At 37.5% G+C, this 22,757-nt stretch overlaps 1 protein-coding gene across 7 annotated transcripts in view; it reads left to right on the plus strand.

The window, feature by feature from the left end:
• Positions 1–22,757, plus strand: part of LOC115223141 (DENN domain-containing protein 1B) — a 222,531-nt gene that overhangs the window by 86,893 nt on the left and 112,881 nt on the right. For all 7 annotated transcript variants that reach the window (XM_029793558.2, XM_029793554.2, XM_029793559.2 and 4 more), the window contains 2 exons: positions 8,097–8,161; positions 11,013–11,056. In XM_029793558.2, coding sequence (XP_029649418.1) covers positions 8,097–8,161; positions 11,013–11,056 — 109 coding nt within the window. The remainder of the gene's footprint in view (positions 1–8,096; positions 8,162–11,012; positions 11,057–22,757) is intronic.

The raw sequence follows: 22,757 nt of genomic DNA on the forward strand, positions 1-22,757 counted from the left end.
ATATATATATATATATACATTTTATATATATATATATATATATATATATATATATATATATATCATCATCATCATTTAACGTCCATTTTCCATGCTGTCATGGGTTGGATGGTTTGACTGAGGACTGGCGAGCCAGAAAGCTGCACCAGGCTCCATTCTGATCTGTTCGAAGTTTCTGCAGGTGGATGCCCTTCCTAATGATCTGTTATACACATATATATACATATGTATATACATATGTGCAGGCTGCCGTTTTGCACACCGAAGACCCTGCCACATAAACATGAAATAGGGTAGAAACCAACTACCAAAAGGAAAAGGAATGGACCACGCACCAACTGCCTCAAAACGGAGGTACGCAGATGTGGTGCGTGCTACAAACCGCCAACATGTTATTGAAAGTGCAGCTGCTTAACAAGAATCTTTTTTGTGCATGGCACAAAAGATTGTACAGCAGCTAACCTGGCTTCATCAAACTTAATCTCGCAGATGGGACTATCCACAATACACAAGACCGCCACAGTAAACAGACCCTGGGTGGACACCGCCGGCAACAGCATACACATCACCTCGATGCTCCTACTGAACATCAGAGGACTGCTAACACTCAGTAACAGGACAAAAATCCCGTTCTTGAGAGACTTTGTTGCATGCAATCAAGCCTTATGCATAGCACTTACGGAAACACACCTGAAACCGGACATAGTAGATGCGGAAATACACATACCACAGTATGTTGTACTACGAACTGACAGAAAAGAAAAGAGTCATGGAGGTGTTGCTATGTACATCTGCGAGGGCCTCACACCCCAGGTCCTTTTGTCATACTCAAATTCGGTGTGTGACACACTAATTGTACATATAAGTCAACTTGGTGTAGTTATATGTGCTACATATCGCCCTCCAGATGCCCCAAGCCATGTAGGCAAGTTCAAAGACTGCCTTATAAAAATAGAAGTTCTAGTCACATTAGAACAACACATAAGTGTACTTCTTATGGTAGACTTCAATCTACCCAATGTCAGAAGGCCCGAGGGCCTTTCTCTCCCAGGAATGACACGATGTGAACGAGGACAGGTGAGGTCCCTCCTGAAACTCATCAACACTCTGTACATGGAACAAGTAATACTCCAACCAACCAGGGCAGGTAACATACTGGATCTCTGCTGTACAAATAATATGGATCTCATTCATAATGTGAAAGTGACACCGACACTACTCTCGGATTACAACATGGTAGAGCTGACCATGTACGGGCCAAAGGAAAGCATGGACATGCAGCCTACAAGAAACTCTGAGAATCTTTCCAGCTTGAACTTCCATAAGGCAAACTGGAAACAAATTGAGAAAGAGATCCTCAAACAAAACTGGCCTGAATGTCTCTCCTCACCAGACATCGACATGAAACTTCAACAATTCATGTCTGTAATGCAAGCCATATGCTACAAATGTGTCCCAGAGAGAAAGGCCACTGTACACAAGAACAAAATCCCCAGAGAGAGGAAAATTCTAATGGCATACAAAAGTTTCAAATGCAACTGACGTCTTTACCACTGCAGATATAAAATCAGAGGCAGCGATGATTGATTACATCAATATAAAGGAAGACGATGTAATAAAGGCTATAGATGAAATGAAAACAAACTCAGCTACTGGCCCCGATGAATTCCCAGCAATCCTTCTAAAAGTATGTAAGAGAGTCCTAGCAAGACCACTGCAGTTCCTCTTTCAGAGCTTCCTTGCAACTGGTAAACTCCCAAGAAAACTGAAGGAAGGTAAAATATGCCCTATTCATAAAGGAGGTAGCAGAGCGGAGGCCAAGAACTACAGACCTATCTCTGACCTCACACATCAGCAAGGTCATGGAACGAATAGTCAGAAGGAAACTAATCACCTTCCTTGAAGAAAATGACTTGCTGCCTGACACCCAACATGGTTTCCGACCAGGAAGAAGCTGCTTAACTCAGCTCCTACAACACTATGACTGGGTGCTGAAACGACTGCTCAACCACACAAATGTGGAAGTCATATATCTCGACTTTGCAAAGGCCTTTGATAAAGTCGATCATGGAATGATATGTCACAAACTGCGTGATCTTGGCGTAGTTGGAAAATTGGGAGAATGGCTTCATGACTTTCTGAAGGATAGAAGTCAGGTGGTAGTAGCCAATGAGGCCACCTCCAATAACGCACAAATAGTGAGCGGTGTTCCGCAAGGCACTGTTTTGGGACCACTACTGTTCATAATGGCCCTTTCAGACATGCCCTCAGCCACGCAGAGAGCCACGATCACAAGTTATGCAGATGATACAAAAGTTTCACAGGCAATACAGAACCCTGAAGACACTAAGCACCTGCAATGTGAGCTGGACAAAATATACAAGTGGGCTGAAAAGAATAGCATGCAGTTCAATGCTGAAAAGTTTCAAGCTTTATGCTATCAGCATGCAAAACTGAATGCAATACCCAATGAATACACTGGACCCGGAGGGATTGCAATCCCAGAGGCACAATCAGTGCGTGACCTGGGTATTCACATAAGTGATGACGCGACCTTTCATGTACATGTTGCTAAATTGGCAATGAAATGTAGACAGCTGGCCGGATGGATTCTTAGAACCTTTAGAACAAGAGAACAAGAAACCATGATGGTCCTCTGGAAGACACTTGTCCTAAGCCACTTTGACTATTGCTCTCAGCTATGGTCACCATCCAGTGTCAAGTTGATCACAGAACTTGAGGCGATCCAACGAAGCTACATGAAGAAGATAGCCTCTGTGCAGCATATAAGCTACTGGGAAAGACTCAAGAGATTAAAACTCTATTCCTTGGAGCGTAGGCGAGAAAGATATGCCATAATATATATCTGGAAGATCCTGGAAGGACTTGCCCCAAACTTTGGCATCGAGAGTCCCACAAATGCCAGAACCGGGCACCACTGCGTGGTACCAAGGACTCCAAATTTGCCATCAAGATATAGGACAAGATACTGTGATAGCCTGGACTTCAGAGGCCCACAGCTCTTCAATATCCTCCCGAAGAACCTGAGGGACCTGCATGGTGTAGATGCGGATGTCTTTAAAGTAGGACAGGATCTCTTCCTGTCAGGTGTCCCGGATGAACCAACTTCATGGCAGGAGGTGCAGATGAGGGCAGCTGCATCGAACTCTCTCATGCACCAAATGGCAGTTGCTAAAAAGCATTCGTGAGGTAAAATCATGTAGCAAACCAAATGGCGGTGCCCCAGCATGGCCACAGCTCATGAACTGAAACTGGAAAAATCAAAATCATATATATATATGTATATATATATATATGTATATATCAAAGTAAATATATGGCACAACGAAGTACCGATATTTACTGGAAATAGCGAACGTAATAATACAACGCTAATGTATAGCTTCACCGCGTATGTACCAGCAAAAATGCGTGAGTGCAACAAACTTGAAAAAAATTTGTCTTACCTCCAGGGAGAACATCTGAAAGATGAAATACCTAGAAAAGGATAATGTGGGACCGGAGCCGGTTTCAGATTTTTCAAGATATGCCTCCACACATATACTTGATCTATCTTTATCAGCCAAATTTTTTTAAAGTTTGTTGCACACACGCATTTTTGCTAGTACATACGCGGTGAAGCTATACATTAGCGTTGTATTATTACTTTCGCTATTTCCAGTAAATATCGGTACTTCGTTGTGCCATATATTTACTTCTATGTATAATTTTCCCTCACGGGCTATTCTTTACTGGAAAGCAATACTTTCATATTGCATTACTAATTATATATATATGTATATATATATATATATATGTATATATATATGTATAAGAAAATGTGTGTATATATATATATGTGTGTGTGGGGGTATGTGTGTGTGTGTATGTGTGTGTATATGTGTGTGTGTGTGTATGTGTGTGTATATATGTGTGTGTGTGTGTAGATATATATATATGTGTGTGTGTGTAGATATATATATATGTGTGTGTGTGTGTGTAGATATATATATGTGTGTGTGTGTGTGTGTAGATATATACATGTATATATCAATATATATATATGTATATATATATATATATATATAATATATATATATATATAATAAATTCAGGGTGAATACTTGATAAATGTAAGCACCTGTATATGCCAGCTAGTTGCATAGGTGATAGGATATATGTATCAAATGAAATAAATGAAAAACAGGACGCAAAGGATGTTGCGGTACATATGTTTCGGGCTTTATAGAACAACTTATTCTTACATCAATGCATATATATATATATATGTATGTGTATATATATCTATATATATATATGTATGTATATACAAGTGTCCAAGGATGTGAACTAATGTGTTAGTGGGCTTGGTGCATTAAACATTCACTGAGCAACCATATTGCTTTCACATTTTAGGTTAGTAACACTTGTTAGTTATATCATGTTAAGAAAGTGAAAACAAAATTATAGAATATAAATGAAAAAGCATGTATATATTTCTAATGAACTAATTTTTCTAGTACTTACATGCTAAAGAAAGAAAGTCTTGTTTATTGACTGTGATAACAGCATTGGTTTTTGTCTAAAAGAATCCTCGTCAAATTATTTGACCTTGTAAGTAACCTCATGACGTAAAAATATTCCTTTCATCTGAAAGGCATTTAAAGATTACACAATATAAAAATGTTTGGTTTTGACTATACTTCATCTTCTATTCTCTTCATCCATCACTAAGACAAACTAATTATTTAAGAATTTAGCATAAACTGGGTTAAATAGAATTTACTTATTTTTTCTGAAGTAGGTTTTTAACATTGTAGCTTATTTAATTTATTCGAGCGTTGCATGGGTTTGCTGCATTTGTCTTAGTTACACTTGTTTCTTCCTACTGTTGAGAAAAATTACTCTCAAATATTTTGCTCTTGTGATCAATCTCCTATCCTCATAAATTCATCTATAAACAATCCAAATTATTTTATTAAAAATAGTCAGAAAAATAGGTTGCATAAAACTAGTTTTTCAATTTTTTTTTTCATCATGTTTAAGATCATGCTGGAACACCAGTTTAAAGGAAATAAAAGCATACGAAATGTAAGCAGTATTATTAGATTATTCTTATAGTTCAAAATTCCAGTTGATAACACTATTCACAACATCTTTTCATTTCTCAACAATCCTAATTACCTATGCTCACCAGTGTACAAAGCTTGTGTGCCAAATACAGTGGGGATTATGCTTCATTGATGAGGTCAGAATAATACTAAAATATTTCCAGAGTTGTATTTCATATTAGTCTTTTTTTTCACTGCACACGCACGCACGCACGCACACACACACACACACACACAGAGTTAACTGCTTGGTGTGTTGAGCATGTTAGCTTTCAACTCTTTAAATTTATACTTAATCTAACTCCATTCACAAGATTTGCATCAGCCTAAAATTGTGATAGCCACTTGCCCATGATGCCATGCGGCAGGATCAAATGGGGGAACCCTGTGTTTGCAGAGTGAATTTTTTAACCACAGTCACACCTGTGTTCATGAACATTTAACCTTTTAGCGTTCAGATTATTCTGGCCAATGTAATGCTTATTTATTTGCATTGTTTTGAACTACCCATGCATTATCTCATAGCTTTTAAATTTCAATGATGTGATTATTTATTTTTAGAATGACATTATAGGGTAGGTGTGAGAGGCTAGTCCCAACATAAAATCAATGGTTTAACCCTTTAGCATTCAGATTATTCTGTCAAATATAAAGCTTATGTATTCACACCATGTAAAATTAATCTTGCATCATTTCATGGCTTTGAGATTTCATTGATGTGATTGTTTATTTTTAAAATGACACAATAAGGTAGCTATGAATGACCATATCTGACTATTCTGAACATAAAATAGGTAGAATATTTTTGCCGGTTTAAACACTAAAGGGTTAAGTGCTTAAGGGTAAAGATTTCCTCTAATCATTGAGAAACAGATTTCATTGTTTTCTAGTGTCACTGAGCACTTCCTTTCAACATGGGCATAGTTTTCTTTGGAACATCACTGTCACTCACAAAATACTGTAGCTTGCTTGGTACTAGCTTATGGGGAATGATTGAGGGGGCTTAGGCAAAGGATGACAAGTAGTGCTGATGACTTTTTAACCCTTTTGTTACTGTATTTATTTTGAGATGCTCTGTGTTCTTTCAATTACTTCAATTATAATAAAGAATTTAGTAAAATAACTTACTTATCATTCAACTAGTGTTAGAAACATAAATTGTGACAAAGGTTTGGTGGAAGATTTTAATTCAAAACTTATGAAAACAAGACATTTGTACTCAAAGCCAGAGCCGGTTTCAGCTGGGTTGGTAATGAAAGGGTTAAGGGCATGTGAGACTGGTAGAAAGAGGGAGTAATTTATTACTCCCTCCAAGGCCAACCAAAGCCTTGTGAGTGAATTTGGATGATAGAAACTTTAAGAAGCCTGTCGTGTGTGTGTGTACCTTTGTCTTGACATCACATGATGACTGTAAATGTTTACTTTCAGTCTTTCAGGAAAATACATCCAGCTATGGGAAATATTAGCTTGCTTGGAAACAGGTGAGGGTTGGCAACATGAAGGGTATCTGTTTGTAGAAAATCTACCTCAACAAGTTCCATCTGACCCATGCAAGCATGGAAAAGTTGTTGTTAAACTGATCCAGGTCTGCATGTTTACAACAGAGTAGATTCTATGGATGACACCAAAGAACAGGAATGATCGTATTGGCAGGTTTTCATAAAATTTCTGTCTGTCAAATTTCACTCACAAAGCATTGGTTGACTTGAGGCAATGGCTAAAAGTCATTTGCTCAATGTTGCATGCTGAAGTTAGAGCTGAAACTGTCTTAAATATACTGCCATATCTGCATTTGCTATGATATTTCTTGCTTGTGAGAACAACATGAATGTTGTTGTTCTTGTTACACCATTGTGTGGATAACTGTTTTATGTACATGTGTGGAGTATATGTAGCTCACATAAAGTGGTTTCTCATTTATTTAAAAAGTGAAGACTGGTTGTAATTGTCAATGCTATGGAAAGAGATTTTAAGAAATACAATATAAAAGTTTTTACTAACTTTGAAACTAGTTATCTACAGTAGGTTACAAACTTCCATGTTGTGAACCGATTGGGTGAGCAGAAATTGGCCATTAGAAATTGGTGTGATTCTGTGAGAAATTTGGCTGTTAAGAGTCTTTAAAAAGCAAGGCCTAGATTAAGCAGTGTAGTCTTAGATCTACCGTGGAAATTAAAAAGGAAATAAACAGAATGGTCACAATGGAATGTCTTTTGATCATAGATCTGCTCAGTGAAGGCTGATCAGGGTAATATTAGTAATAGAATTACTACCATCAACACCATTACTTGTATCAATCTGGTACAGTTGACTGCCATTCTGTCATTTTCTATATCTTCTCCACTTTTAGTCCACTTATAAATAGTTACAGCTGAATACCACATCAAACTTCTCTTTATGACACTACTAAAGTATTTTTGTCAAGTGATTTCCAAGATTAAACCATATTTCTTTGATTTTTATTTTATTTAATTTTATTTTAAATACTTTTGCGTCATATGTGTCTTTTGCTTCTCATTTTTTTATCCCTTTGAAATGGAGTTCTATCAGTTTGCAAATTTGGTCAATTTGTTCAAATCACTAAATTGGAACCAGCATTTTTGGCTTAACTCAGAAAGTCTGAGGTATTCATTACTGAGGAGATCAAATCCAGTCAAAATATCATATCTGGCCATTCACCAGGCATTCTGAGTGAGGCCTGTATTTCTAAAATTTCTACACAAGTCCCTTTCAGAAGTTTCTCTGAGATGAAATATTATATGCGCTATCATTCTACATTTGTATCTACACTGTTATACGCACACCAATCTTTCAATTTTATCTTTTATTCTTTCAGAACTGATAAATTACCAGTCAAGTAATGAGGTCAATATAATTACACATAACCTCTGAATTTGAGACCTTGTGCTTGTATTATTAATTACAATATATGTAAAATATTTCTTCAGTGTATGCGTGTGTAACTGTAGTGTTTTCTTCTTTCAGAGAAAATCCAGAAAGAATATTTGAACTTTTTGTAGAAATTGGCAAGCCATCGGGTGACAAAGAAGGTGAGAGATACTAATCACTTAAATAATTGTTAATAGCAAATTTGCTCTCCTTCACAATTTTCTCAATGTTATGCTACTCTTATTAATGATTAGTTAATTATAACTACTTGGCCAGGTCTGGCAGTGTACCAACAGCTGAGAGTTTGGAAGTAAATTAGGATAGTAGAGAAAATTTAATAGGTGTGGTAACTATTACTTGAGAATGAGTAACTCACTGGAGTGGAGTAAGTTGTGAAGCTGCACAAGTTTTTGGGTGTAAACATTTCTGTCATTTTCTATTTATTTTTTTTACTGCCAATGTGTGTGTGTCGCGTCTGTCTATGTGTGTATATGTATGATGTCAATAAACACGTTCACAAATATTGATTTATGCAGAGCAGACTTTACATGCCAAGCACTTAAGACTAATACAAATACATACGGATGTATTTGCATGCATATGTATGTATATATATATGGAGGCGTAATGGCCCAGTGGTTAGGGCAGCAGACTCGCGGTCATAGGATCGCGGTTTCGATTCCCAGACCAGGCGTTGTGAGTGTTTATTGAGCGAAAGCTCCACGAGGCTCCGGCAGGGGATGGTGGTGATCCCTGCTGTACTCTTTCACCACAACTTTCTCTCAATCTTACTTCCTGTTTCTATTGTACCTGTATTTCAAAGGGCTGGCCTTGTCACTCTCTGTGTCACGCTGAATATCCCCGAGAACTACGTTAAGGGTACACGTGTCTGTGGAGTGCTCAGCCACTTACACGTTAATTTCACGAGCAGGCTGTTCCGTTGATTCGGATCAACCGGAACCCTCATCGTCGTAACCGACGGAGTGCTTCCCCATATATATATATATATATATATTTATATTAGACAGACAGAGTGCAGTGAATAAATTGTCATCTAAATTATACAAAAATGAAAATATCGCTCACATCTCATTTTAACAGATATATTTTTCTAAATTTACACAAAAATATCTTGAAATACTAAAGAGTAAATTTATTCAATAAAATCACCATTGGCTTCAGCTATGACCTTCGGACGACTTTGGAATCTCTTGAAATTCTTCTGGACAATCTCTGTGTTTAAGTTGGTGAATGCTGCCATTATCCTTGCCTTTAGTTCATCTTTGGTGTTATAAAGAGTTTTGTTGGTCTCTCACACATAATAATAAAGAGGGTTGCAGTCTGGTGTGTTAGGTGGCCAGATGTTAGGGGTGACAGCCATAACTGGATTCTTCTGTTTGTGTGGCATGGTGCAGTGTCCTGTTGCTAGACATAGGGTCTTCCAGCACCCACCCTCTTGACCCAGGGCAGTGTGATCCTGGCAGAAATCTTTCTTGTCTGAGAAAAACCAAAGTATGTTCGGTTGGAAGGGATGCTTGAGTTTGTTCAAAAGCTTCATAGTGTGGTCTTTCCTATTGTTCTCGATGGCTTGGGACAAAAATTGGTCCTTTCTCATCTTGTATGAGGAATGCTGAATGTCTTCGTGCCCTACCTGCCTGATAAGAAACTCAGGCACTCCTATGTCTCTGGCAATGGACCCGATTGACTTGGAAGGATCATTGTCTCTCTATTCCCTACTCATGCACTTTGGCAATACCCTATCATTTATATCCTGACTCTGTATCTTGAGGGCATGCCCTTCCACTTTGCCACCACTTATCTCCCCCTGGCTCTTCTCCACCATCCCTTGTATATTCTGATCCCCATTCCTTGTGTGCATACTTTGGTGCTTTGCCACTATCTCTCTCTTGCTCTCTTTCACTCTTTCTCTTTCTCTTTTCTACTCTCTCACTTCCTCTTGCTCTATCCCCCTGACTGCTTAACCATGTATTACCTCCTCTACAACGACACACCCATTACTCACCTCACTCTTGATCACTTCTTCTTTCTTGCTCTCTCTGACAGGGTAACCATGTATCTCCTCTATAAGCAAGACACCCGTTTCTGTCTCTCTGTCACACTAACCTTTCATTATTCAAGATCACCTCTTTCAATGCTCCCTCCCCTTTCAAAGGATCTTTATCTTGCAAGTTACTTGGTGACCCTGCCAGTGCTGGTCCCACATAAAAAGCATCTAGTTCACACTGTAAAGTTGCTGGTATTTGGAAGGGCATCCAACTGTGAAAAACCTTGCCAAAACTGACTTCGCCTGTGCTGGTGCCATGTAAAAAGCACTCAGCCCACTCTGCAACGGTTAGTGTTAGGAAGGGCATCCAGCTGTAAAAACCCTGCAAAAAAAACAGACAGCGAAGCATGGTGCAGTCTTCTGCCTAACCAGCTCTTGTCATACTGTCCAACCTATGCCAGCATGGAAAGCAGACGTTAAGTGATGATGATTATGCAGTCTGTTGTCCAGTGTATTCATAGTGATTGTGTCTATCTTGCTCACTATGTCTCTCTTCTTTCTCCTCTCCCCTCTCTCCCTTCCTCTCCTCTCTCTCCCTTCCTCTCCTCTCTCTCCCTTCCTCTCCTCTCTCTCCCTTCCTCTCCTCTCTCTCCTTTCCTCACACAATCTATGATTCCAGATATCTTTGTATTTCTATTTACTTGACCAGAGAGAGAGAGAGAGAGAGCCCAATATATTCTCATTTATTTCTTGTATACCCTTCGTTCTGTACTCGTTAGAACAGACTGATTGTTTTTTTGTTTTTTTTTTTGAGAGCAGAAAGAGAAATTACATAAAATGCTTTAACTGTACTAGCTTTTAAAGAAAGGAATAGACCTTACAACATAAGTGTCAAATAACTAAAATAACATTTTCCCTTCCAAGCATAGAAAATAGTTGACTGTGTTAATTATATTTATTTATGTATTCATACATGTTAATGGTGTATTTTGATATTTCTATTTCAGAACCATTTATTCTGCAACATTACCCACCTAATTACACCGATGAAGTAAGTCATTTACTTAAATTAAATCATCCAATTGTATGAGAGAAGTTGTAGTTAATAAGATTATATAATTATTTCAACCATTAACCTCATCTTTAACTCTTTTGATACCAATCTGCTGTATTTCATATGACACAGAACAGCCACAATTTCAAAGTGTTCATATCAAAGTTAAAGCCTTTCATCATATTTTTTTAGTTATATTTATAATGTTGGCTTAACCCTTTAGCATTTCAACTGGCCATATCCAGCCCTGTTTTATGTTTAAACCAACCAGATCTGGCCATTCACACCCACCCTACAATGTCATTCTAAAAAGAACCAATGATATCGTTGAGATCTTGCAGCTATGAGATTAATCATGATTTCTTCAAAACACTGAATAAACAAGCATTGCATTTGACAAAATAATTTGAATAGTGGAGGGTTAATAATGAAAATATTTGTTATGTTACTTAAATCCTTAAAATCAGGAAGCAGTTCTTGACACTTAAGCTATGGATGCAATTTTAAAAATCAAAGCCATGTAATAGGAGTGCATATAGCATTTGTGTATATTAGTTTCTATTTGCAGCTCTGTGAAAGCTACTTGCTATAATGGCTGGTGTTATTGTTGATATTTCTGGCAACAATTCATCTCCTTGCTTTGCACCTTCAAAGACATACAAAATAAGAGGTCCCTTAGTTGAAAAACAAGTAAGGGTTTGTGGCAGGAAGGACATCTGGCTGTAAACCAATGCATCATTGATATACATCTAACTCATGCTAGCATTGGAAAAAACATGCTGTTTCTCACAGTAATGTATGATATATATTAAAGTAGGATTTATTTTCCCTCATATATCTTAGGCATGGATTGCATGCATTCATTAAACTGACTTCTCAGAATTGTTAATTTTGAAAATTATTTGAAGTCCTTAGAGTATTTCCTTGTGAGTAGTTGATTTCTTGTATGTGTGGGTAAGAAGTTTGCTCCCCATTCACATAGTTTTGTGTTCAGTGCCACTGCATTGCACCTTGGGCTAGTGTTTGTTACTATTCCCCAGGGCGTGAGTGGATTTGATAGATGGAAACTGAAAGAAGCCTGTCACACATGCATGTGTGTCTCCTTGCCTTAACATTGTGTGATAGCTGGAAATGAAAGTCACTGTAAAAAGCAGTGTCTTTCTACTACTACAAATGTAGGAAATTCCATCTGTGGGTCTGTTTGTGGAGTTGTTGGTTAGCTCCTCCTACATTATTTTATTGATTTTGATGAAACTTGACATGTGAGTAGAACTCATATCTGGAAACCTCATGGCATACTCAGATTATTGAAAAAAAAACAAACAATAATAGTGCCCCTGGAAGGGATCCTTATATATATATATATATATATATATATCTATTTATAAAACTGAAAAAAAGTTTGTTTGTTAGACTCCACCGCTTGGCATGCTTTCAACACCACAACATCCCGTCGGATTGACTCAAATTTACAGGGACATGTAAAATGAGGTGACAATACCAGTGGGCTACGTTAGAAATCCCTATCTTAAAAGGTGTCGTTGCTAGGGCCAAAAACCCACTTTGACAAGTCCACTCCCATTCTTTTACGTATCTGTCTTCCTCACTCACGCTATTTCCTCCCTTCCCGTCTAACTCCCCTTCACTTTCTCTTTATAACTTCGTCAAACGGCGTTCTATATCTCGCTGTCTGCATTCATAGAGAGAATTATCATCGTCACCACCAACACACAATCATGAGAACAATTATTAGGAATCAGATATTTATTGCGTTCATTTATATATATGTGTGTGTGTGTTCTATATATAAATATGTATATATAATGTATATATATACAAAGTGTATATATCTGTATTTATGTATATTAAACTTTTTAATACTTTTTGATAGTTATATATATTTTTAAACAAATTATAAATACAATTTAATATTTTTTAAAAAATTTAAATAATTTAAATTTTTCAATTTTATATTTTATATATTATATTTTTATTTTTATGTTTTTGGTTTTTCACTGTTTGATTTGCCTATTAGTGGTTTTATCTCTAATTTAATTTATACATATATATATAATTTGTATACATGTGTATATATAATGCGTGCACTCACATACACACACACACACACACACATACATATATATATATATATATATATATATATTATATTAAATTAGAGACAAAACCACTATTATGCAAATCAAACAAAGAAAGACTTAAGCCAATACATAAAATAATTTATATAAATTAAAATTTAACAATTATAAATAACCACTACGATATAATATTTTACTATAAAATTGGATTCAATCCTAAATCTGATTTTCCCCTGTAAATTTGGATTTATTCCCTAATATTTATTATATATATATATATATATAATGTGTGAATTATGTGGTCAGTCTGTTGAGCTGAAAATATGCACACCCATGTTAAAAGTGCTGGCGAGTTTGCATGTCAACTATTTTTTTCCTCAAATGAAAGGCGTGACCTCTAGGACAAAATTCCTCATCTTATAAAATGTGGCCTCAGTAGACCCGAATGAAATCAGGTTATATTAACCAAAATGTGAAAAGGGGTCTAAATGGGGCTGGAAGGGGATTAAAATTTAAAGGAGCGGGTGTTTAGGAATTCTTTGTTACATCAAGCTAAAAAATTTGCACCAGCCTTTTAATCGTCAATGTGTTGCCGTCCATGATGAAGAAGTTTTGAATGCTTGCCATGGTGAGTCTACTGTCGTGAGAAAGAATCACTTCAAAACTTGGTCATCATCATCATCATTTAGCGTCCGCTTTCCATGCTAGCATGGGTTGGACGGTTCAACTGGGGTCTGGGAAGCCAGAAGGCTGCACCAGGCCCAGTCTGATCTGGCAGTGTTTTTACAGCTGGATGCCCTTCCTAACGCCAACCACTCCGTGAGTGTAGTGGCTGCTTTTTACGTGCCACCCACACAGGTGCCAGACGGGGCTGGCAAACGGCCACGAATGGATGGTGCTTTTTACGTGCCACCAGCACGGGGACCAGGCGAGGCTGACAACGGCCACGATCGGATGGTGCCTTTTTACGTGCCACCAGCATGGAGGCCAGTTGGGGCGGCGCTGGCAACAGACACGGTCGGGTGGTGCTTTTTACGTGCCACTGGCACGGGGGCCAGTCGAGGCTGGCAACGGCCTACGAATTTTCTTTTACATCAAGTTCAAAATTTTACGCCAGCCGTTAAACTGTCAATACATTGCTGTCCGTCGTTAAGAAATGCCAGCCATGGTGACTCTACTATCCTCAGATTCTATCCCTTCAAACTTTGGTTTCCAATATTTTATTATTTTTATTCAGCTCGCAATTTCGTCTGTCCCTTTTAAATGTTAGTGTTTTGCTGTCTGCCTTGAAGCAGACCTTTCCGTTGCCACTGCCTGATATTTATGACTGATCTTTCTAAATATTTTATTTCTCAACTTACACAAGATCTTTTGTTGTTTATAAATTGGAGAGAGATAGATAAAGATAGAGAGTAAGAGAAAGCGAGAGAGAGTCCGAGAGAAAAGAAAAGTAAGAGAGAGGGAAAGTGAGAGAGAAAGGAGAGAGAAATAAAGAGGGAGAATCATCATCATCATCGTTTAACATCCGTTTTCCGTGCTAGCACGGGTTGGACAGTTTGACTGGAGTCTGGGAAGCCAGGAGGCTACACCAGGCTCCAGTCTGATCTGGCAGTATTTCTACAGGTGGATGACCTTCCTAACGCCAACCACTCTGTGAGTGTAGTGGGTGCTTTTTTTGTGCCGCTGGCACAGGTGCCAGGGGGGCTCGCAGCGGCAACAATCGGTTGGTGCTTTTTACGTGCCACCGGCACAGAAGCCAGTCAAGGCGGCACTGCAATCAGCCACGTTCGGATGGTGCTTTTCACGTGCTGAAAGGAAGCAACAGAAAGTAACAACCACACTCTTACCCGCGTGTAGAGCGGGTCACCTTAAGCTAGTATATATATATATATTCAGGGGCTGGACAAAATAATGGAAACACCTTAAAATTTCAAACAAATTTATTTTAATATGGGTAGGACTGCCTTTGGCAGTAATTACTGTTTGAACTCTATGAGGTATGGACTCATACAAAGTTTGAATAGTCTCCAAAGGAATTTTTGTACATTCTTCAGCTAAAACAGTCTCCAGTTCTTGTAGTGATGATGGTGGAGGATATCGACTTGTTACTTGTTTCTCTAAATGCACCATAAATGTTCAATAATATTGAGATATGGGGACTGTGGTGGCCAGATAAGAACTTCACTAGAATGTTCCTTGTGCCATTCAGTAACAACTTTAACTGTGTGAATTGGTGCATTATCATCCTGAGAGATTGCATTTCCCTCTGGAAACAGTTCCACAACCATAGCATGAATTGGATCAGGTAAAATGCTTAAATAGTCTTGACTATCAATTCTGCCATGAAGGGAAATCATTGGACTGGCAGATTTCCAAGATATAGCCCTCCAGATCATCACAGATCCTCCTCCATGTATAACAGTTGGAAGAAGGCAGTCTGGGTCAAATGCTTCTTTTGGCTGTCTCTACACATATACTCAGCTGGTGGTCGGAAATAAGGTAAAAGATGACTTGTCTGAGAAAATAACTTTCTTCCACTGCTCTAGGGACCAATTCTGTAGGTTTTTACCCCACAACATTTGTTTTTGAAAGTAGTGGTTTTCTGATTAAAGGCTGTCATTACTTATGAGACAGTACTTCTTGATACACCAAACATTTTGGCCGTTTTCGTTACGCTAAACCCTGCTATACGAGCACCAACAATTTGACCTCTTTGAAAGTCTGATAGATCTGTCATTTTAATGAATTTTAATTACCTTTTTCTAATGATATCTGAAAAGAAACAGCAATTTTATCAAAACATATTAAGCAACATCATCATCATCATCGTTTAACATCCGTTTTCCATGCTAGCATGGGTTGGACAGTTTGATTGTGGGCTGGTGAACCAGATGGCTGCACCAGGCTCCAATCTTGATCTGGCAGAGTTTCTACAGCTAGATGCCCTTCCTAACGTCAACCACTCCGAGAGTGCAGTGGGTGCTTTTTACGTGCCACCGGCATGGGGGCCTGTCAGGCGACGTTGGTAACAATCACGCTCAAATGGTGCCCTTTTGCGTTCCACGACACGGGGGCCAGTCAGGCGGTACTAGCAATGACCTCGCTCGAATCTTTTTACACATGACACTGACACAGGTGCCAGTAAGGCGATGCTGGTAACAATCACGTTCGAATGGTGCCCTTTTACATGCCACCGGCACGGAAGCCAGTTGGCTGCTTTGGCAACGATCATGCTCAGATGGTGCTCTTGGCACCCTACTAGCACAAGCACAAGTGCCAGTAAGGCGACGCTGGTAATGATCACACTCGAATGGTGCTCTTTTATGTGCCACTGGCACGGAAGCCGGTTAGCCACTCTGTCAAACGATCACACTCCTATGGTGCTCTTTGCACCCCGCTAGCATGGATGCCAGTCATTGAATTTGATTTTGATTTCACTTGCCTCAACAGGTCTTCGCAAGCAGAGTTTAGTGACCAAAGAAGGAAAAGGTACGCATAAGCGGGCTGGTTACGCTCCTGGCATAGGCCACAGGTTATGGTCTCATTTTGCTTGCCGGGTCTTCTCTAATAATAAATCAATAAACATAAAAATAAACAAGCTTTTGACAGTTTTATAGAAATTTCAAAATTATGATACTAGGTGTTTCCATAATTTTGTCTGACTCCTGTATCTAATATATTTCATTTTAACAGCCAAGGGAAGTAATCCATTCGCCCATATTTTAACAGTCAAGGGAAATAACCCGTTTATTTTCTAAATTATTTGGTATAAATCAAATTGAGTATGCTTATTTCTTAGTATTTGAACTATTAGTTATTTTCGCAATTTATCCAGTACAACCCTTAAACAAGTAAATAGTATTTTCCTAAACAATAGATGCACTTATTTCGGTTAGTGACTTATTCACGAATATACCAACACTAACACCGCTGAGGGAAATATTCTCTGGGAACGCACAAAAGCCCTTTTCAGAGTTATTTACTTTGAATTGTTATTATCTCGTATCTGATTAGCCTGTTATTACGTAACATGCTTCACGATTTTAGTATACATACCTTATTAGTATTTCCTCTTAAGTTCTGTATACTCTGGGAATGCATTAAAGCCCTTTTCAGAGCTACTTTACTTGAATTTTAACTATTGGGTAACTAATTTCATGTTATTACATAATTGACTTCACAATTTGGGTATTCATAACTTATTGGGAATTTCTAAAAACAAGATCCTGTGTAAGACAGTTTGGTATTCTATGTAAATGCACAAAAACTGTTTTAAGGGCTACATACTTTGTTTTGTTGTCATTAGATTAGTGTAACAATTATGAGAACGGAACCAAGGGATAAGCCCTGCGTTTCCAAGAATTACTGGGTACGTCAGCTAGTTTCTAATATTCCGTATATGTCTGGCTACGGGGAAATATTACCTCACTTGGAAACGGGTGAAGGCTGGTGGCAGGAAAGGCATCCAACCATAGAAAATCTGTCTCAATAAACTTTGTACATCCCATGCAAGTATGGAAAAATGGATGTTAAAACAGTAATGATGATGATGACGATATTGTCAGAAATTGGTTATGTATGTAGGTGTGTATGCTTTGAGGGTAAGAGAGCTGTGGTACATCTGGAATACAGGATCTACAACCAGTCAGTGTTTCCCTCAATTTAAAAACCACCTCATCTCTTTAGATTTGGAGTTGATACTTGAACCAGTGCTGCATAGCCAGTAAAGCTGAAACATTTAAGAGAACGAGATAGCAATAGTGTGAAGGAAAGAATAGTTGTGACAAGAATGAGAGATAAGGTTGTAGTAGATAAAGATGGACTGGTGGAGATTGTTGATAGTGACTGAGATATGTAAGTTGACAGCAGTGTCAAATATGGTTGAAGTGAATTCAAGTGCCGAGCGAAACAAGTTAGTTTATGGTTTGTTTTAATGGGAAAGGTCACTGACTTGTACTGAATCTTGTTTGTATATTTTACTACAAACTAAAATCATGTAAGATATTACTTTTTTTTTTTTTTTGGACTATTAACCTTAGATATGAAAGTATATCCTATTTATTTATCTTTTTACATTAATTACATAAGCAAGCAATCTTTCATAGAAATATAATAACTTAAGTTAAGGTTAATTATCCTGAAAATTATAATCTTAACATCTCTGCTCAGGTTTTAGACATCTAAAAGAACAAAAGGCAAACAGAAAACAAAGCAAAACAAGCTAACGAAAAAATAAATAAATAGTTATTGCTATATCATAACCAAGATATTATAGATACAAAGATACTCTCATGGAATGTGGCTGAATGTCGTTTATTTTTCAACATAGTCACCCTTGCAGTCCTTCTTCTATTGGTGTCGCAGTGCTTGGATCTCATTAGTGAAGAAGCATTTGTCCTGTTGGTCAAAAAGTGATCAACAGTAGACATGACGTCATCAACACCACAATACTGGTTCCCAGCCAAGTGTTTTATTATGTTGGAGAAAATAGATGATTGTGAGATGGGGCCAAATCAGGAGAAACGGGTTAGGGTTCAAAGCCACAGTTGTCATGTGTAACAGCCACTGAAAGCAAGAACTTGTTTTCTGAAGCATTGTCCTGATGAATCAAGACCCCCTTTTGTCAATTTTCCTGGGCATTTGGTCTTGATAGCCTTTTGTGACTACCCCAGCAAGTTGGTATAGTACCCTCCATTGATAGTGTGTCTCTTTTGAAGATAGTTTATTGACTATCAATAACCAATGCTTTTCGCATCACAAAAACTGAAACTATCACCTTCCTTGCAGATGAAACAATCTTGGCTTTTTTTGGAGCTGGTGAGAAGGAGGTGCTTCCACAGCATACATTATTAATTTGTCTTTGGCTCAAAGTGATGAAACCAACACTCATCCTGACTTAGGAAATGCTCAAGTAAACCAGCTGGATTTGACTGAAACAATGTCAGATTTTCCTGTGATGTGATCATCATTGTGTGCTTTTGATCAGGTGTTAGACAATGTGGCACCCACCAAGTAGAAACCATTGTCATGCCAAGTCCATTGTGCAGAATATTCTCATCTCTAATGGGATACTTTTATAGCGTTGGCTATTTGATTTATAGTCAATTGCCTGTCATCCGTCAGCATGTAGTGAATGCAGACAACGTTTTCCTCGATGATGGTAGTTGTAGGATGTCTGGACCTGGGGTGATCTTCAAGAATCTCCCTTCCCCTCCTAAATCCGACTACCCACTTTTGCATTGTTGATAAAGCTGAAGTGTCAGCCCCTTAATGTAGTAACCTTACCAGCATGAATGTCTTTTATGGTTAAATCCATTTTCTGTAGTTACTTGATAATACCATGATGTCAAATTTTGTCGAATTTCAAGAGATGTTACTACTAGTTACTTTAGCAGTCTTCATTGAACAGTCAGATATCAGTTGACCTTGAGAGAAACAATGCAGTTATGAAAAAGAGTTGAAATTACTGCATGCAAAATTTCATGGCTCCAGTCTAGCATCATACCTCCATAGTCAGCCTATGAACTTTTCAGCTACCCTTATATATTGGTTTAAAAAATGAAGGCATATTGGACAATGTAGTTCCCAGTATATCAGAAGATTTAATGGTCAAAGCTGGAGCACCTTTCAGTGTAGGGTTTTTTTTATCTATGAGAACTAACCCCAGTATAAACAGTTATATAGGTACATTGAAAACAGAAAGTAAAGCATCTTCTCTTCCACATAATTTACATTCTTTATATTTTTCATTACAAAAGGTTCTTAAATCTCTTGTTACATCCTATCTCCCCAACTCTGCTCTGACTACTGTACTCAATCCTTCCTCTTCAGAACATTGGTCTTCTGGAATCTTCTCCACTCATGTCTTTCCTGCAAATGTTGACCTGCAATATCTTAAATTTCATCAATCACAGAGATCCTGCAAAGGTCATGAGCAGTTTCCTTCCCTCTTGACCAGTAGTTCTCAACCTTTGTAATATCCGGGCCAGATCCAAGACCTAGATTTTTAGGAGGCTGCACCAAGAAAAGTAAAACACAAGTCAAAGAAAAAATTATATTTGTAGAGGGAAGGCTGTCGGTGGTGGGGTGGCTGCTGAGAGGATACTTGAGGATTGCATATAGCTCTGGAGGTCACAATTGAGAACTGCTGCTCTAGACTCAAGTGGGGGAAAGACCCTCCTTGTTACCATATTCTTAATGTAATGCTTTATCTGCATATTTCAATAAATGTTGAAAATATCCAAAAAAAAAAAAAAAATTGAAGGGGTTTAGTAATATGATAAATTTTAATTAAATTAGTGTTTGAAAATAAAACTCAACAAAAGGTTTTGTTGGATAAAATTATGATGGAAGTTTTTAATTTTGGATGAGTACAATTTAAAATGGATAGGATGGCCTGATGGTTAGGGTGTTGGGCTCATGATTGTGAAGTCATGAGTTCAATTTCTGGATTGGGCAACATGTTGGTCCAGTCTATTAAGCTGAACTGAGTACTAGCCGACTGCTGGTGCAGTCCTCTTCCATCCCATTTGCCACACCCTGCTTGTTCCACTGAGTCAATAGTAAGAAGGGTCAAGAAGATGGCTGTGTCTGCTTATGATCACATAGGCACCTAAAGCAGTTAGCGAAATCATGGTACTAAGCTTTCCCGGCTTGCAAATGACAAATAGAGGTTTTTATAAATGTGCACCCATGCCAGTGACACGAGAGGCACCCAGTCCACACTCTGTAAAATGGTTTGCATTAGGAAGAGTATCCAGCTGTAAACAGACAACTAGAGCCTGATGCAACTCTCCAGCTTACCAGCTCTGGTCAAACCATCTAACCTGTGCCAGCATGGGTTTGATGGTTTGACCAGACATTAAATGAAGATTTTCTATATTTAAGAGATGAGGAATTATGTACATTATTTACATCTGACAGCTATTTGTCCTCATCCGAAACATTGTGTTAACAACAAACAAGATGAGGACAAATATCCGTCAGATGTAAATAATGTATTAAATGATGATGATAAAAATGATAAGGGCTCAGGCACCAACATCAATGTCAAGGATCAGTGAAATATTTTGGTGATTTTTGTCTAAGATTTGATTATTTTGCACTGGCTGATACTTCTGTACCTCCACACCTCTAATGTTTACGTTATACAATACATCCTCTAACCTTGGTCCACATATTTTTGCTTAGATTATATATTACTTGCTCTCTCACCCATCTCTCTCTTAATAACAAAACTCATTTATTGAAATGAAAAAATTACAAAGAAACATTGGAGAATCCCTTTCCCTCTCTTCATCTGTTTTGTTATTCATGTAAATTTGTATTGGGCATGCAACAAATTCCTACATACACTTTGCATGCACATACACACCATACACTTTGTATGCATATACACACACTCAATGTTTTGCATGTGTGTGCACACACACACACACCATTTTGTACCACAAACACTCACATCACATACTATAAAACCCCATCTTATATATATATATATATATGTACTAGAATTGAAAAATGTGTACACTCAAAAGGGTTACAGACTGTCATAATAAACCTTAAAAAGTATGGGACTAGCATTGTTGCTCAAAAATATTGGAATCACTGTATGTTGTACATTTTGTGGCGTTTTAAGACAAAAAGAGACTCGTGAATTACAATGTCACGATAATTATTAAACCGAGTTCTTAGTATAAAAATTTGAAAATGTTCAAAATTTAATCTTTAACTTCAAACAAGTGAATTCATTATAATATTCTTCATACTAAAATATATAAAAAGCATATTTCACACTGTATGGAAATTACCATGGTAATAGAAAAAAAACAAAAAATGGATTTATGATGAAATCGAATCTATGTAACAGCAAAAGTACAAAACCAAAATAATTATAAGCAAAGATAATTTGCTTTATGATACACATATTAATGAAATAGTTATGCGAATCAAACAAATTATTACTAAATTATTTTTGATTGGTTACTTGTAAATTTATAAAAAATATCATTCATAGATTGAATTAGTGCATAAAGATGACATTAGTATTTGTACACCATTGTTTTGTTAAAACTGAGTATACGATAATTTAACTTGATTCATTTTTAATACAACTTAATTTCAATGAACTAAACAAATTTCTTGTGATAAAAGGATGCCACAGAATGTACATATAGTGATTCCAGTATTTTTGAGTAACAATGCTAGTCCCATACTTTTTAAGGTTTATTATGACAGTCTATAATCCTTTTGAACATGCGCATTGTTTCAATTCTAATTTTGTACTTTTTAAGGCAACACTTGTAATATTTTATATATGTTATGTATTTTTATGTGTGTCAAATGCTCAAGAGCAATAAAAACTGAAAATGTGCAGAAAACGGCTTCCATCACATTCTACAAGTAGTTGATAACTTCCGTTACCTAGGTGACTAAGTCAGTAGTGGGGGTGGTTGCTCTGAGAGTGTAGCTGCTAGAATAAGAATAGCCTGGGCAAAGTTCAGAGAGCTCCTACCTCTGCTGGTGACAAAGGGCTTCTCGGTCAGAGTAAAAGGTATGCTGTATGATGCATGTGTGCAAACAGCCATACTACATAGCAGTAA

The sequence above is a fragment of the Octopus sinensis genome, linkage group LG22 (genome assembly GCF_006345805.1).
Source record: "Octopus sinensis linkage group LG22, ASM634580v1, whole genome shotgun sequence".
NCBI classification, from domain to species: domain Eukaryota; kingdom Metazoa; phylum Mollusca; class Cephalopoda; order Octopoda; family Octopodidae; genus Octopus; species Octopus sinensis.